At 44.5% G+C, this 17,231-nt stretch overlaps 1 protein-coding gene across 1 annotated transcript in view; it reads right to left on the bottom strand.

Annotated features, from left to right (window-relative positions):
• Positions 1–17,231, bottom strand: part of LOC138265615 (dehydrogenase/reductase SDR family member 12-like) — a 190,377-nt gene that overhangs the window by 62,275 nt on the left and 110,871 nt on the right. Inside the window, exon 8 of the mRNA XM_069213482.1 lies at positions 8,362–8,452. Coding sequence (XP_069069583.1) covers positions 8,362–8,452 — 91 coding nt within the window. The remainder of the gene's footprint in view (positions 1–8,361; positions 8,453–17,231) is intronic.

The following is a 17,231-nucleotide window of genomic DNA, read 5'->3' as shown; positions in this document are numbered from 1 at the left end:
AAGTCATACTGTTTTGTTGAATAATGCAATGGGAAGCCACTGCTGGTTTATGACAGTAATGTAATTAGTGATCATGAAGAGTGACTTAAGATACTGAAGGATGCTTTCTTACTGTTTTTCACCCAGTGTCCACCGAACCAGAAACTCCCAAAGCTTTAACCTGTACTTATCTTTGAAATGAATTCACCACCTTTGAAATGAACTCACCACTGCCCTCTGGCAGAGACATAAGTCATTAAGAATTACGTACATTACTTTTTTTTTTAGAATGTAACTACTTTTCTACCTGTATTTATCAACTGCTTATTACGTATTTTAGATTTGGAGAATTTTTCATGCGTCCTTCTTTGTCCTCAGATTTTAATCTCAAATTTCAATGTTCACCTCCTTAGCGTTCCCCTGTGCATTCTCATTTCTGTCATCACTTTTAACTTTAACACCAGCGAAAGGCACCAGTTTGAATAGAAACCTGCACAGAATGCTTAGATTGGCCCACCAATCAGTTCACTTAGATCACAGGCATTGACTCTGGTTGACTTCCAGCATTCTAGGTTAGGTGGCATTGGCACAAACAAGCTAGAGAGAGAGGCGGTGTTTAATTGTCTCTCCTGAGTGAGTTTAAAGAGGGTAGGTGATAATAGGCTCATTTCCCATATGCTGTCAGGTGATAATTGCTGTTTATTACCCAGCCCTGCATGTCGTTATCCACTGCTCTTCTCAGCCCTAGGCCGTAAATGCATGGTAGGTAATTAACACCAGTTAATGTACTCTGCAAAAGTTCTTCCCTATTATGTTTAAATACAAGTTTCCTCGGTTAAGAAATTTGATAAGAGGCCATTTGGTTTTCACTCGAAGAGAGAAACCGATAAATGTAAATACAGGTCTGAGACCTTGGAGAGACCAAAACCATGCTCCAAACAGTGACAATAAATTCTTGCCTGATGAGACTGCAACATTAAGTTGGGCACTTCAAATAGATAATAAACTATTTACATATATCGGAGGATATTCAACTATCTCTGCCTTGGCTTTGCATGCAATTTGGATCGCCAAATCACCAAATCATTGCGGTACAGTCCTAATGTCATCACCTTTTCCTCTCGCCCTAGAATGACTAAGAAATTGGAATAGTTCACCAGCATCGTAATATTCAGGCCCCGCCGAGATTTCCATAATGTGGGCAATGCCTCCCGCTACCCTTGCTTCAGGAAATCCCCAAACGTACACTATTAAGCCAGGGCACGCAATTTTGCGGGATTTTTTTTTACAGAAGTGTACACGATCAACGTGAACGATCAGAACTCGAGAGACCGTGCATTCTCACATCCAAAATTGACATTAAAATATAGCACGAAATGCCGGTTCTGCGTATCGAATAATTACATTTAATTCTGCGTAATTTTTCCAAAGTTTCTTATATTTAGGACAAAACAAATCACGCAAAATGTGCACACCCCTAATAAACAATCATGTAGGTAAGAAGACTTCGTGGGTAAAACGGGGGCCATTCAAACTTTAATCCTTTCATGGCCACTGAACTTGAGTATCATTAAATTCCGTAATCATAGCATTAGTTTTTTTGTTAGTTAATATTGGTTGGTTGGTTTCTATTGTTATTTTTAGTAACATGGATGTAAGTGCCTGTAGTATCGTGCCCGCGGAAGAACGGGACTGCGGGCGCGACCTACTGCAGCAGTACTGTAGGGGTGTTGCCACGGCAACCCCTACGAGTGTGTGTATTTTGGTTACGCCCTAGCTCACGTGAGCTAGGGATTAATAAAGTGTTGGCAGGTACGACTGAGAGCCGGGGGGAACGAAGGCTGCGACGGAGACGGCTCTTTACGTACCTGCACAGCAACAAATATTACACAGGTGTGCCGTATGTTATTTACAGCGGGCAACGCCGGTGCACAAAACATCACACTGGCGACGAAAACGGGCGCCGCCCACCTGTGCTAAGAGGTTAAGCACGGTGCTCGTGCCTCGACCACACCCACGTGGTGAGGCGGCCGTGCAGAGAAACAAGACACCAATCGGACACCCCAGCAAAAGAAGACCTCAACATTCACAAAACACACCTGCCGGTAAGATCGCCGGCCCCCAGAATCAGGCCACGCCCCCCCAAAAAAATGAGCAAATAAACCACACAATGAAGGGCAAAGCTGTATGTGCCTCACCCAAAAGCAGTATTTAAAGGCACAGAAAATGAAGAGACAGTAAAGTAGTTAAAAAAAAAAAAAAAAACAAGACGCAGCAAACATAGTTTCAGCTGTACTCACCACAACCTAAGGAGAGAGACTGTCAAAGTAAAATAAGACAAATACTAAAAAAAAAAAAATGAATACAGTACCCCCCATTGAGCCATTCATAGTGGAAGGTGCCCCATCCACACAGGCGGCACGGTGGAATGAATGGGTGGAACGTCTCATGTTCTATTTCGAAGCCACAAAAACAGACAATGAGCAAAAACGAGCAATGGTGGTACACCTAGGAGGGAAAGACATATACTGCATAGCGAAGACAATAAATGAAGCAGAACCAAAGACGCATCTCACACTTATTACAGCACTCCGAACGCACTTTGCACCCATGGTCAATGTAGACTATGAAAGATTCATCTTTCGACAAGCTCGACAGTCTGCTGATGAGTCCATTGATATGTTCTATTTGAGACTGAAAGAACTTGCGGCCAGATGCGCATTCCACAGTGAGAATGATGAAATTAGAGGTCAAATCATACAGGGATGTGCGTCCTCCAAATTAAGAGAACGGATTCTTGAAGAGTCAGGGCGACCCTTACAAGATATTCTCACAATGGGGAGAACCAAAGAGCTATCAAAGGCAAGAGCATCCCACATAGAAGCAGCTCTTCAGAACCCAATCAAGATGGAGCAGGTAGCAGCAGTAATAGGAACGTCCTCCAGGCCAAAGACACAAAAGACACTACCGTCGACCAAAACATGTGGAAGGTGCGGAGGGACAAACCACCCCCTTATCAACTGCCCTGCTAAAGGAAAGAAGTGTGTAAGGTGCAGAAAATTTAATCATTTTGTCAAAGTATGTAGAACGACGAGGGGTACAAATACTCAAACCACAGTAAACACAGCTGTAGAGACACAACCCAGAGGCAGTGACATGGATGACGATGAGGAAGGAGTACAAATAGTCCACTCAATCTTCACCATTAGTACGGCCACAAGTTGGCAGAGGAAACTGCCCAAGTGTCAAATACAAGTGGCTGGATGCCCAGTGCCTGTCATAATAGACACTGGAGCGTCCATTAACATTATGGCACAAGCGACGTACCAGAAGCTAAACCCAATTCCACCCCTCATACCAACACAGGTCAGAGTATTTGCATATGGCCAAGTGCGACCGCTGACGATGAAGGGAAAGTTTCGTACTATGGTATCTCATGGGTCTCAAGAAATCGAAGCCTACATCTATGTAGCAGAGGAAGGACAGTGAACGCTACTAGGATGCCACACCGCAGAAGCCCTAGGCATCGTTACTTTCACTTTTGAGTTATATATGGAGTCCCTGAGTGACATATTAGAGTCCTATGCTCATGTTTTCGAAGGCATAGGGTGTCTAAGAAACAAAGAAATCACTCTACACATCGACAAGTCAGTTCAAACCATAGTGTTAAGACACAGAAGGATAGCGTTTCACTTACGTCCCCTAGTGGAGAAGGAACTATACAAGTTAGAATCGGCAGGAGTCATAGAGAAAGTGGAGGGCCCGACACCATGGGTATCTCCGATTGTAGTAGCCAAAAAACCCAAACAACCTGGAGAGGTCAGAATTTGTGTTGATATGAGACTGCCAAATGTAGCCATAAAAAGAGAACGGCACATTACACCAACCATCGATGACCTAATAGGAGAACTCAGTGAAGCCAGATGGTTCTCGAAGCTGGACCTTAGATCAGGGTACCACCAACTAGTCCTAGCAGAAGAGTCCAGGTATATCACAACATTCTCTACCCATATTGGACTCCGCCGCTACAAGAGGCTAAACTTCGGAATTTCAAGTGCAGCTGAAGTTTTCCAAAACACAATAAGAGAGTTGCTAATGGACTTGAAAGGTGTTATAAATGTCAGTGATGACATTCTCATATTTGCAAAAACCATCCAGAAACACCATGACATTCTCAAAAGAGTGCACCAGCGGATCCATGAGTCGGGACTTACCCTCCATAGAGAAAAATGTGAATTTCTCAAAGAAACAATACAATTCTTTGGATACACCTTATCGTCACGAGGCGTTGCCCCTGACCCGGAAAAGGTGATAGACATCAAAAATGCCAAACCCCCTACGACCGTAGCTGGAGTCCGAAGTTTTCTAGGCATGGTGAACTCCTGTGGCCGTTTCATAAAGAACCTCACGTCACTGACTCAACCGTTGAGAGATCTCACTAAAACGGCATCAACATGGTCCTGGGGTCCTGAACAATGTTCCCTCTCATTTTTTTCCACTGTGTGCGGTCTCTGTGCGCTGCAGCCAAGGATACGTGCGCCAAGAAATTGACCATTCACACGCGCGCAGCGCATAACTAGCCAAGATCTTCGGCATTAGCCTCTCCATACCACTAAACCAAAAAAGGGATTTCATTGCTCCATGCAATAGGGCATCAAGGCAGTTTTGTGACCTGGTTGCACACCCCAAAGACATGACCTGTTAGGGGAGCACGTATATAGCTCAAAAAGGCTTATTAGCTTAGAAAGTGATAACACATATAAACTACCACAAAGTATAGGAATGGTGGAACATTTGATAACAGCACATTTTCTACTGTTCTGAAGCATTTCCTAGCTCATGAACCATTGATTTTCAAGACAAATATCACTTGCCCGCTTGTATGCTAAAGCACGCCAAATGATGTTTAAAACACTCCCGCGGTATTTAAAAGCTGTTTTCATTGACTTTAATCCAGATTCAAATATAAGCATTATCTGCATTAGGGGAGCACGTATATCGCTCAAAAAGGCTTATTTAAGCTTAGAAAGTGATAACGCATATAAACTACCACAAAGTATAGGAATGGTGGAACATTTGATAACAGCACATTTTCTACTGTTCTGAAGCATTTCCTAGCTCATTAACCATACATTTCCAAGACAAATATCACTTGCTCGCTTGTATGCTAAAGTACGCCAAATGATGTTTAAAACACTCCCCGCGGTATTTAAAAGCTGTTTTCATTGACTTTAATCCAGATTCAAATATAAGCATTATCTGCCTTAGGGGAGCACGTATATCGCTCAAAAAGGCTTATTTAAGCTTAGAAAGTGATAACGCATATAAACTACCACAAAGTATAGGAATGGTGGAACATTTGATAACAGCACAACGTGCGCCCTTACCAAAGGGGCCTGCGCGATGGGGGAAGGAAAGGTGCGCTCGCACCTTACAGAGAACATTGGTCCTGAACATGAACTTGCTTTCCAAGCAACAAAAGAAGCGTTGTCAGACGACACCATCCTGCGATATTTTGATCCCTGGCGAGAAACATCCATCACAGTGGATGCCAGCCCAACAGGGCTAGGAGCTGTCCTCCTTCAGAAAGTCAATGAGGAAGATTGGGCCCCGGTGGCATATGCGAGCCGATCACTAACTGAGACACAGAGAAGATATTCTCAGATTGAGCGAGAGGCAATTGCAATCCATTGGGGATGTAAACACTTCCACCTATATGTTTATGGACACCCATTCACTGTCACCACAGATCACAAACCCTTAATACCCCTCTTCCAAGGCACAGCATCCAAGCCACCTCCACGCATTGAGAAGTGGATGCTTCAATTGCAGGAATACAATTGTAAAGTGGAGTATCGTCCAGGATCAAATAACCCAGTAGACTACCTCTCAAGGCGCTCCAGACCCACCACTCAGCGAGAAAAACGCGAAGCTCATGAGACCGAAGAATACGTCAAATGTGTAGCCGAGAGATCACAACCACTACCTATCACAATGGACACGATAAGACAAGCCACGGAATCAGATGACAACATCCAAAGAGCCATTCAGCTGATACAAGACAATAAATGGCACACTGGACAGAAACAGTGGCAGTCCCTAATCCCGGAATCGAGGATGGTTATGGAAGGATTACACCGGGTGAGGCAAGAACTAACGGTCAGTGAGGACGGATGTCTCCTCCGAGATCACCGACTCGTGATCCCATCCAGCCTCACGAGTAGAGTCGTTCAGCTAGCACATGCTGGTCACCAAGGGATGGTGAAGACGAAGAACAGATTGAGACCCAAGGTGTGGTTCCCACAGATGGACGAAAGGGTAGAGGAGTTGATACAGTCGAGCCATTGGTGCCAAACGACTGGAACTCCCAACACCCCAGTCCCTATTGAGACTGAGGAACGACCCCACAAACCGTGGGTGTCAACGAGCCTTGATTTTGGGAGCTTGCCCAATGGAGATCATCTGATGGTCATGATTGATGATTACTCTCGGTACCCTGAGGTAGAAATAGTTAGAACCCTGACAGCGTCTGAAATCATATCAAAGATGGAAAAAATATTTGCATCCCATGGACTAGTGCAAGTGGTCAAGACTGACAATGGACCACCATTTCGTGGGAGTGAGTTCGGAGAATACCTACGGTCCCTGGGCATTAAGCACAGAAAGATAACTCCTCGCTGGCCTCAAGCTAACGGGGAAGTAGAAAGGTTTATGAGGACACTAAATAAAGTGGTTCGGATTGCGATAGCTAAGAATGAAGCAATAGAGAGAGCTATTTATTCCTTCCTCCGTGATTACCGTCTGACGCCACACTCTACCACTGGAGCAGCTCCTGGCCATCTATCGATGGGGCGAATAGTGACTGATGTCATACCCCATCATGAGTCCTGGAAGCCCAGCCCCATAAATGAAAGAAAAGAATATGCCAAGAGAAAAAACTCAAATGATGGAACCAGCAGGCGCAGGAGAGCGCGTCATTCGGACATACAAGGAGACGCCGTGCTCATAAAGGACCGATTCCCTGGAAGCAAGTTTCATCTCCCGTTCGAAGACAAGCTGTGGACAGTCACCAGCCGTCAAGGATCGATGATTGTGGCAAAGCGAGGCCCTGAGCAGGTGGCGCGAAATGTATCCTGGTTTAAGAGATTCCATGCTCCATCTGAAGTCCCCAGTGCCAATCCAGGACATGGCCCTTCACCAACCGAAACGGATGAGACTGAAGAGGAGGAAGAACTAGAGCACCGGTTGAGTGATCCTGCTCCTGAGAATACTGAACGTGTGTGTGACAGACAAGACCAGGACTCTGGCACTAATCCAAAAGACCCCGTTTCACTAGACGGGAGAGATCTCCATTCGAGATATCACCTAAGAAGTAATCCTGCGCCCTCTACGATGCTGCGTGACTTCCTAGTATAAGTCAATGGAGCTAAGTTGCTAATTAACATTGTTCTACTGTCATTTGTGTTATGGTTGATTTGTTTGTTTGTTGTTAAATTTTGGGAGGGATGTAGTATCGCGCCCGTGGAAGAACGGGACTGCGGGCGCGACCAACTGCAGCAGTACTGTAGGGGTGTTGCCATGGCAACCCCTACGAGTGTGTGTATTTTGGTTACGCCCTAGCTCACGTGAGCTAGGGATTAATAAAGTGTTGGCAGTGACGACTGAGAGCCGGGGGGAATGAAGGCTGCGACGGAGACGGCTCTCTCCGTACCTGCACAGCAACAAATATTACACTGGTGTACCGCGTTTTATTTACAGCGCGCGACGCCGGTGCACAAAACATCACAGTGCCATTAACGCTCTGGTGTCACTGGATTCTATAATTCCCAATTAGATCTACTAGAGGCGGTCACACACCTTTGAACAATTGCATAGATTCACGAAATGATTTATGGCAGAAATTACACCCAGCAACAATGAAGGGATTTCCATAACCAAGGTAAAATAGAATTTTGCCCGATGGAGCTCTCCCCATACTTGGTAACAGCCAATTTGGGTACTTTTCAGTAAGCTGGCATCGCCCGGGATATCTGCTTATACCATTCCAAATGTTTTGATCTCCAATTGACTCTTGATTTACCGATACCACACATAATTTGGGATTAATAATTCTGAATGAGATCGCTGGTAATTTCATCACCTCGAATGAATGCTATTCAAAAGAGTTTATGGTAAAACTGGTTAGGTTGTCCTAAATTACAAAAAGGTGAAGATACAAACGAATTTTTGTTTTGAAAATTGGGGGTTTGCGTGAAAATACAATTACAATGCACCCATAAACCCTTTTTACCCTCATCATTATTGGTACATTTCTATTATGCTACGATGTTTGGGGCAACCAAGCCCTAACTAATTTGCAGATCTTGGAATCGTTATTATTACCTGGAGTGTCAGCCCAGCCTGGATGCATCACAGAGAAATGAATATTAGTTTTCATTTTAGCCCACTGCTCAGTCATGACAACTTGTTGTCTCTATTAAAATAAAGGAAAAAGAAAATGTTACTGAACGTATGATAAAGTCAGATAATACTCTGAGATTTACTGACGCCAACAATATAATTCCAGCTGCACCACAAACTAATTCACATCAGTGGTTCATTTTTTTAAAGTAGGTATAAGGTCCTGCTGTAGCACCCCATAACAACTTTTACATGCGCCCCTTTATACTCTTCAAACACAGAGGGGCTTGTAGTTACTGCCGCCGAGGCACTACAAAAGGTAACAGTAGCAGTGTTGTGAACGTGCGCCACCTCTACTTATAACCTGATGCTGCGCTTAAAGTCTGGGTGCATGAGTTGGTGATGTCACCACAACGGTGTTGGATGGTTTACTCATCCATCCTCAACATAATCTGAAATTAAACAAGAAAGGTCATGATTGTCATTGCCTGGAGGGTCCGTGTCAATTGTTCACTTTGAAAAGATTCTCAGTCATTGGGACGAGGTAGAGTTTGACCTCAGGATGGATCAACCCTTGTTCAAGTTGATTAGTATTTTCCTGGTCTCTAACGGGGGCACAGTTTTGTTCAAAGCAGCAGGCACTTCAGGAGTCAGTCATAAGAGATACTGAAAGGGTGTTGACTGGGTTGGCCAGTCACCCCACCCAGCTATTGGGAATTCACACTTCATGTCTCTGAAAGGGCTTTCTTGAATGTCTACACCTTGCCATTTCTTGAACCAGGATATGTTACAATTCACTGTTTTATTCTGGTGCCTTGCCATAATCATGATGCCTTTCACTCCATCACTTCCCAGAGATTCACATTTAAACAACAATTTGACACTGCTCTGTAGGTGACAATTTTGCACCGACATGTCATCACCAACTTGGATGTCTCAGAGTTTTGCCAGCCTCCCCTGATGGCTGCACTATTGTTCCTTTTTAGGTCGCAGCCTACCAGACAGCATAGCTGAAGGTATGCAAAAGACATCTTGTGGACTTTCGGAAAGTTGAACTGGGAATGCATTCTGCCTGTTGCTTGCCATTGGCTATGTGGACTGTACCTCACGTTTTTTGGCTTTCCATTTGCTGGCTTTATTTGCTCTAGTCCCCAGCTTGAGTTTGTGCCTCCCCATGCCAAAGCTGTGTTTACAGTATTCTTCCATATTGTTCTTATCAAATTTGCTAGCCATTCAAAGCCCAAGGTCAAATGTCAAGCTGTGCCTTCGAAGGAGCCTGGTGTTTATTTGCTTTCGGCTGACTTCAAAGTGGGATTGTTTACAGGAAAGAGAAATGCAGGATACTTTCTCCATGGAGCCTGCTTGTGCCCTTTATTATATTTTAGACAAAGCATTCTCAAAAGGTATTCAGTTCTTAAGCTGCACAAAACATTTGCCTTTCATTTGTGGGATAGGAAGTTCGCTAGCGGCAATGTCAGGGTGGGGGGGAAGCATGAAAGTTTGTAAAATCATGTTTGAAAACTATTATTTACAAAAACAAATGTACTGATTTGGTCTGATGTGATAGTACCAATAAGATAAAACAGTTCCACATGAAATACTTTTCTGGAATTTTTGCAGTTACTTTTTCATATGTAACACGTTTTTTGCAAAATTCCTCTTCTTTGGTGAGTACATTTAGTTTGCGAAACTGCCTTTTTAGGGACAATGTACAAAACCACATTTCATTCTCAGATTCAGCCTAACATATGGTGATCTCGAGCAATATACACTGCTTATGGCCCATCCTCTGTCAAGCACGGGATAAAATATTTCCACAGGAAAGAGCCAGCCACATTGTAACACAATTTAACAATGCTTGGTTTTTACTTTGATGTGTAAAGCATATACTTAATTTATGATATATGTGGCCACTTGCTTTGGAGAGTTGGAGAAGTTTAAAGGCACTTTTAATGAAAGCTTTTTTGTGTTTATGTTTTGCTACACAATAATTATATATTCCGTCTGCAACTGTGCCTTTTCAGAATACATATATTACTGGATATAAATGATTTCCTCATTTGTCCATGCAGACACTAGGGTCATGATTAGAATGGTGAAGCAGGTGCAGTTGCACAGGGGCCAAAAAACTCTAGGAAGCCCACTGAACCCTGAATATGCTATATTTTACTATGAAACAAGCAGTCATGAATGCAGTAACCTTGCAGGCACTAAGGTCATGATTTGAATGGTGCAGCAGGTGCATTGGCACAGCGGCCAAAAGCTCTAAGAAACCCACTGAACACGGACTACTGCTATATGATACTACTACCCCCAACACAAAACCAGCTATGGCTGATATCACCCCGTTCCTTAGAGACTGTCTGCCATCCCAGTGCTCCCTGTGGTGCAGTGCAAGCGCCGCCTCCGCCACTGCGGCCGCCTCGCTTTCTGACCCCTGAGCTCTCCCGTCATGGGCTTCCTCTTCTCCTCACCCAGGACATTGGTACATCTTAAAAGTGTACAGATCACCTTTTTTCACAGTACGGGAAGCTTTTATAAAAAGCACTTAAAAGTTCTATAAAGTATTTCAGCGCTTTATAATAGCAACAGTAAGGTTGCACAACAATACTTTTTTATGGCACTAGGGATATTACATGATTTCACCAGGATCTCAGGATGTTGAGCCAAAACAGAGACTCAAACCCAGCTCCCCAAGCTGGCAGCAATTTCCATTACATCACATCTTTATTACAGTCATCTCCAACATGTACAACAAAACATTGACAAAGACAAAGATTTCGCATAGACAAAACCTACTGGCTTTGCCAATGATTGGTCTTTATTATTAGATATAATATGATCCTAAAATACATATCTTCATGGTGTTGGCTGTACAAAAATTTCTCCAACATTTGACTTTACTAAAATGTTGTTCGTGTAGAATAGCAATCTAGGCCATCCAAAGAGTGCACATAACTGACTTGCCTCTAAGTTAACTATTATCATTGTCATGGCTGGTGTAAGTATGAATGTTTCAAAATTCATGTTTGAAAACTTTTTCTTGAAAAAAAATACTTGCACTGACTTAGTGTGATGTACTATTACTATTAAGATGAAACAGATCTGGATGTGAATAAAACAAATTTTTGGAATTTTTGAAGATATTTTTTCATATTTTACATGTTTGTTGCAGAATGCCTTTAAAATGGAGGTGGCACAAAAGTTATCTGTGCAAGGCACCTTAGTTACTTGCTTTCTTTCACGTCAATTAACTTGTAAATAAATGCTTGCCCAATTTGAAGAGGGGGGCGCATGCAAAGGTCAAGAGTGCACTTGTGGCCCCCAGACTATAGATCTAAAAGAAAAGCTATAAAACAGTCAATGATGGCTGTGTCATAAAGCTTTTTATCTTTACTTTCAGCCATTTGCAACATGGCTACAAAATGCTGGCAAAGCCAATAGAGCTCACAGAGGCAAGATCTATTGGCGCTGCCAATGCTTGTTCAAAGATGTTGGCTCATAGGGTAGTTGGGTTTTGAGGGCCTCCAGCAGCGTGTTGATAGGGTTTGGTACATGAGTGGTCACCGAAATAATAGGGCCACAGGATCTTGCTGACTTGTGTGGATTGTTTCAAGAAAGAAATGGATTATGAATGGACCATGCGGTTATCGTCTTTCTCTATGAAGGTTTTTAGCACTTTGCTTCATGTTTGGTAAAGTTTGAACTTTTTCTTTGGCTAGTGGCTTGAAGGATAAGATCTTACTGTGCTTGATTTGTCGAGAATTAAGGAGCTGCTGAAATTCAGGTTATTGGAAAGGAGGTACCTTGTCAGTGTTTGTATTGGTGAGGAGCCTTAATGTAGTGAAGACTTTGAGCAGTCGACGGTGCAATTTGGATGGCTTTGACTTTGGTGCATGAGTTAATAAGAACCAGCAGGTATTTCCCATCGAATAAAACAACAAGTCAACACTAATCTCCTTCCAGGAGGACTCTGCATTCATTTTCTGTGACAACTGCCCATGCCTCGGAACCAGATTTTTTTTTTCAATCTGGCTTTGATTTTGGACATCCTGTGGTGGCCCGGATGTGTGATGCAATTTGACATAAAAAATGGGATAACGCTCTGCCACCCACATAGCATAACTTCTTCGCTGGTTTAGTTGACTTTGTTGTAGACTCACCAGAGGGCATGGAAGAATTGTCACTAGTGCTACACTTGTCTTGTGAGCCCAAAAGGCACATCTTTAATGAGTTCAACAGAGCAGGAGCCATGGCGGACCCTGCACAGAGCCACTCGTCTGAAGTGCTTAACTGTCAGCAGGGAAGGAAATCTTGTAGCCTGCCCTAACAAGTGCTATGTTATCAGAAGGAAGGTGAGCAGAGTCACAGTTTGGAGATAAATGCCCCTTTACCAGAACCTCCCTTGCACCTGCTTCTGTTGTTTTTGCCTCTGTAGGCATCTCTGGTGATCCTTGTCATGACTGCTGTTGATAGGCCTGCTGCTGCCTCTGGTAGCAGTGAGTAGGGCCTAGGATGATGGCTTTACAGCCTGCCATATACTGGTGTCTCTGGAAAGAGCCACTAGTGGTTGAGGTCTGGAGGGCAACCATGGCTTTAGGGGTGGCTGTGTCCTTCTTTATTTTTCCAGCATCTAGTCAACCTGTGACCAAAGAGGTATTTGCCATTGAAGGGCAGGTTGAGATGATGCTGCTGGACCTCAGGTCTAAAACCCAAGAATCAGAGCCATGCATTTTGTCTAATAAGAGCACTAGTATTAACACCTGGGGACATGGAGTCAGCCACGTCTAGGGTGCAGTGAATGGTGGTGTTGGAGATGGTCTTTCCATCTGCCAGTAACCACTCCCCCCTTTCTTACATGTTTAATAAGCTCCCACATTTCATCAGAAGGAGCTCTATGGTGTTGGGAGAGCAGGCCGATAGATGGCCCACGACGGAATCAAGAGGGACGTTAACAATGATGCAATGTGGCTAACTGGAGGAGTGTTTATATATTCTTTTCCACACGGGGAGTTATTACCCTTGCCTTGACTTTTTCTTTGAAGGTGTTCAAGGTGGACTTTAACATTTCCTTCAACATGGAGAGGAACTGGACTGTTCTTTGGGACTTGAAGAGTGCCTGCAACAAAAAATCATCTTCCTTGTGAGGGACTTGCATATTCACCTTATTAAATGTTCCCGACCTTTGCATCACCTCATGATATGCTGTGGTCTCATTTGGGAGCAATTCTCTAACCAGATAGTGATTCAATCAGGATCTCCCAAGGGATCGCCAACATAGTTGTCTCACAAGTCATCAGTGGGTACCGTATCGAATGGTACATCATAAACAGTGGTAGGGTGGAAAGGTCTGCCTTCCCTACTACAGAAGTGAGGGGAACCCTCTACTAAATGTGGAGGTGGTGATGGCTGAGGACGTAGTGGTGAGGGGAGGGAAGGAGAAGGAGGAGGAGATGCACATGGAGAGGTCTTTGTATCTTTCATACTTGAGAGGTGGGTGGGGGGGTTTCAAAGCCAGCTATACCTCGAAAGTTGATTTTCTCTTCTGAGTAAATGTCTCTTTGGGATTAGGAGGCAGCATGGAAAGCTTTCCAGTCTGAGGATGTATAAATAGATGCCTCTGTCTTGCAACCAACACACCCTGGAGCTGCTGAAGGATGGGTTAATCTGAGTTGTTGAAGCCTGTTGTGGAAGGTGTCTTCAGTGCTGGGTGTGTTTTCAGGGTGCATGGAGTTCTTGGGTCCAACTGTATTTTTGGCACCAATGTTGGGTTCTGGGCCAAGGCTGGTTTCAGAGCTGAAACTGAAGGGCTCTTGGCTTTTAGGGGACCTGAGGCTTATGAAGTATCTTTGGGCTCGATGTTCCAGAGAGGTCGGTGCCTGCGAGTTGGAGCATTGTTGGCCCTAAGGCCTTAGGTCAGTGTCGACCAGAGCCCAAAGGTGGGCAATGCCTAGAAGACTGAGTCTTTGTGGAAGGGTTCACCCTGGAACCCCTCAGGTGCAGTACTCAGTCTCCACTCGAAGCGTTTGGGTGGTCAGGTGAGCGTTTGGGTGGTGAACACACTCATAGCTCTGGTTAAAGTCTTCGTATGGGGTTTGAAAGGAGAAGAGTCAGTGGAAGCCTCTTGTTCCTCTCCGTCATGGTGGCGGTTAGAAAAGAAAGCCACCTTTGCTGCACTTCAGAGACATCCTGTATTGCTACAGCTTCTAGTATATAGTAGAGGAAACACCTGATTATTAGGCTACTTAAGGATTGTGGTGTAGTGATGCTGCTCTTTGTACAACCTAGTCAAAAAACTGAAAGTTATAGGCGAGGCAGAAGTTTATGAAGCCAAGCTGATCAAAGTGGGGTTTGGAAGAAGTGGGTGGCTATGATTCCCAGTATAGAGCCATATATAATATACGTATTCTGCAAAATCTTTACTTTTCCACTTGTTTGATACACAAATAATATACAATTCGATACACAGATAAAAAAAAACATTCTCACCTGTGCCTATCACTAACAAACACACTCATTAAAACAGGGTTTGTAGTACAAATAATGTCTTACTTAGTCACAATCACTGACAACAATAACTAAAAATGGTGAGGACCTCGTCCAGTAAACCAACTGAAAATACAGATGCATGTCTTGGTTGGCTGAAACGCAATAAACCCAACTTTCTCCAGGATGATCTATAATAATGAGAATCTGTGGCATAAAGTAAGTCCAAGTGCTTTTCCAGATGGTTTGCAAATGGACAGTCTTACTCTTTTATTTGGTTATTGAAAACATAGCATTTAACATAAAGATCTGTTTGGCCCAGCGTACAACTTTGCTATACTCTTCTTTGATTCAACCTTTTATTTATATATTTATTCCATATGGTGTAAACATACCAATCCATTGTTTATTGTATCGGACTACAAAGGGTGGAAAAGGCTTTGGCAGTCTGTTTAATTAAACATCAGACCACAGAGTACAGACTGTGGCTAATTCAAGAGTGTAGTTGAATTAGCCACAGTACACGATTTGGCAAGGTGAAACATGGATGCTTTTCACTACAAGTGGTCTTTTACTATGTCTTGCTCTAATCACATGCCAGATGCTCAGTGGGCATAATACATTACTAGTGTGTGGTGAGCCACAGTGGACTTTTACTCAGTGGAAGGTTAATGTTGACCAGCATGCACAGATTCTTTGACAGTCAGCACACTGCTTCTCACTGCACACTGCATAGTGTATATAAGACACACCTTCTGTATCAAAAACAGGGACCACATGTCCACTTCCAGAGCAGGCATTTTTAAAATCAGCATTACGAGGAGCGTGTCCAATATGGCGGCCGCTTAGACATGTTGTGTCGGAGCTTCGCCAGACTAACTTTAGCGTGGGTGGAAGCAGCACACCAAGTGCCCCCAAATCTGCACACTGTCAAGTGGGGGCCCCCGAATGATTGGTGGTGGCCTGGTGATGTGGCTGTACACCGCCAATCTACCACAGGAGTGACATTTGCACAGTGCATCTTCTTGGAGGCGGCCCAGTCATGGTGCTGCGGTTGCAGGAGCAACATGAGGGCGCAGAGTCAGAGGTGAGGCAAGAGAGGGCCATTCATGCCTACAGTGAGTGGCAGGTTTAAAGCAAGGACCAACTTCTCGCAGCAGCTTTCCCACTACCAGGGAAGCCTGGTCTGGCGGCCTCAGTGTGGTGGTGGAGTGGGCGACTTTGAGAGTGACGCAGAAGAGGAAAACGAGGTCTGGGAGAGAATAAGGGCTTGATTATGGCACTCACCGGAGGATGTCCCCCAGTTGCTTTAGGCAGCAATGCGCTGTATGCTGCATCGCCCAACAGTGGCCGTGTATCCAGACCTTAGCATCAACCCCTGGGACCGCGTCGCTGACTAAGGGTACCAGGGCAAGAGAGGCATTTGCACCTGGAGCCCCCTCCATCCTCACTAGACTTGTTTTGCTCACTGCTGTAGGTCCTGGGTTAGCCCTACTCATCCATGGTGCAGTATTTGACTTGGCATGTGGGAAACGCAGGGCAAACGCAATTCGCCTCTGCACCCAAGAACTAGAACACTGCCATCTTACTAGAGATTTGGGGCCTGGAAATTAAAAGGAAGTGCCCAGAGCACCCTACTTTGTATTCTGTTCATCACAGGGAGACCCATCTGTTGCCTGGGGGCTTGCTTGTGGCTCGGGCCCTGGAGGAATGTCTCTGTGCTCTGTCTCTTGGAGCGGGGTGGCACCAGCATGTGATCTCAGTCTGTTATGCCCATTGCGGCCCAGGCACTGCCCCCTGAGGCGCTCCCACCGGCCATATTCGGGTCATCTAGCTGGGCCTTATCAAGCTACAACCACAGGGAAGGCTTTGGGCAAAGTGGCTCCCATTGCAGGGATGCCAAGACTGCCAAGGGCGACTGACCCCACTTCTCTCACCGTAGGCAACGCAACATTAACTGAGGGGGCACTTCAGACTCTGCGTTGGATCCACTATAGCACTTCATGGTCTCTAAAACTTCCCTGTAATGAAGTGCTAACATCTGCAATGTGCTGTTATGAGCAGTGCACTGGACTGCTCATAACAGCACATATGTGCTCCACTCACCATAATCTGCAACTTTCAGTGCTTTTTTTAGGTTTTCCATCCTACATATGAGGGCCTTTAGAAACAGAATGAGTAACCTCACTGGATACATCGAGTTCGAGGTTCCTTCAGGCTTTTTAGAAGAATATTTACAACAAACTTTCATTTCATACTCCTAGACTCTGTGCACCAGAACCCAGATCACCATCTTTGGTCATGCAGAGTGGCCTCTGGCTTCATTGCATGGCCTTTAGTCATGACAGGTGCAAAGAACTTCTCAT

The sequence above is a fragment of the Pleurodeles waltl genome, chromosome 11 (genome assembly GCF_031143425.1).
Source record: "Pleurodeles waltl isolate 20211129_DDA chromosome 11, aPleWal1.hap1.20221129, whole genome shotgun sequence".
Taxonomy (NCBI): Eukaryota; Metazoa; Chordata; class Amphibia; order Caudata; family Salamandridae; genus Pleurodeles; species Pleurodeles waltl.
This window is presented reverse-complemented; position numbering and strand designations above follow the sequence as displayed.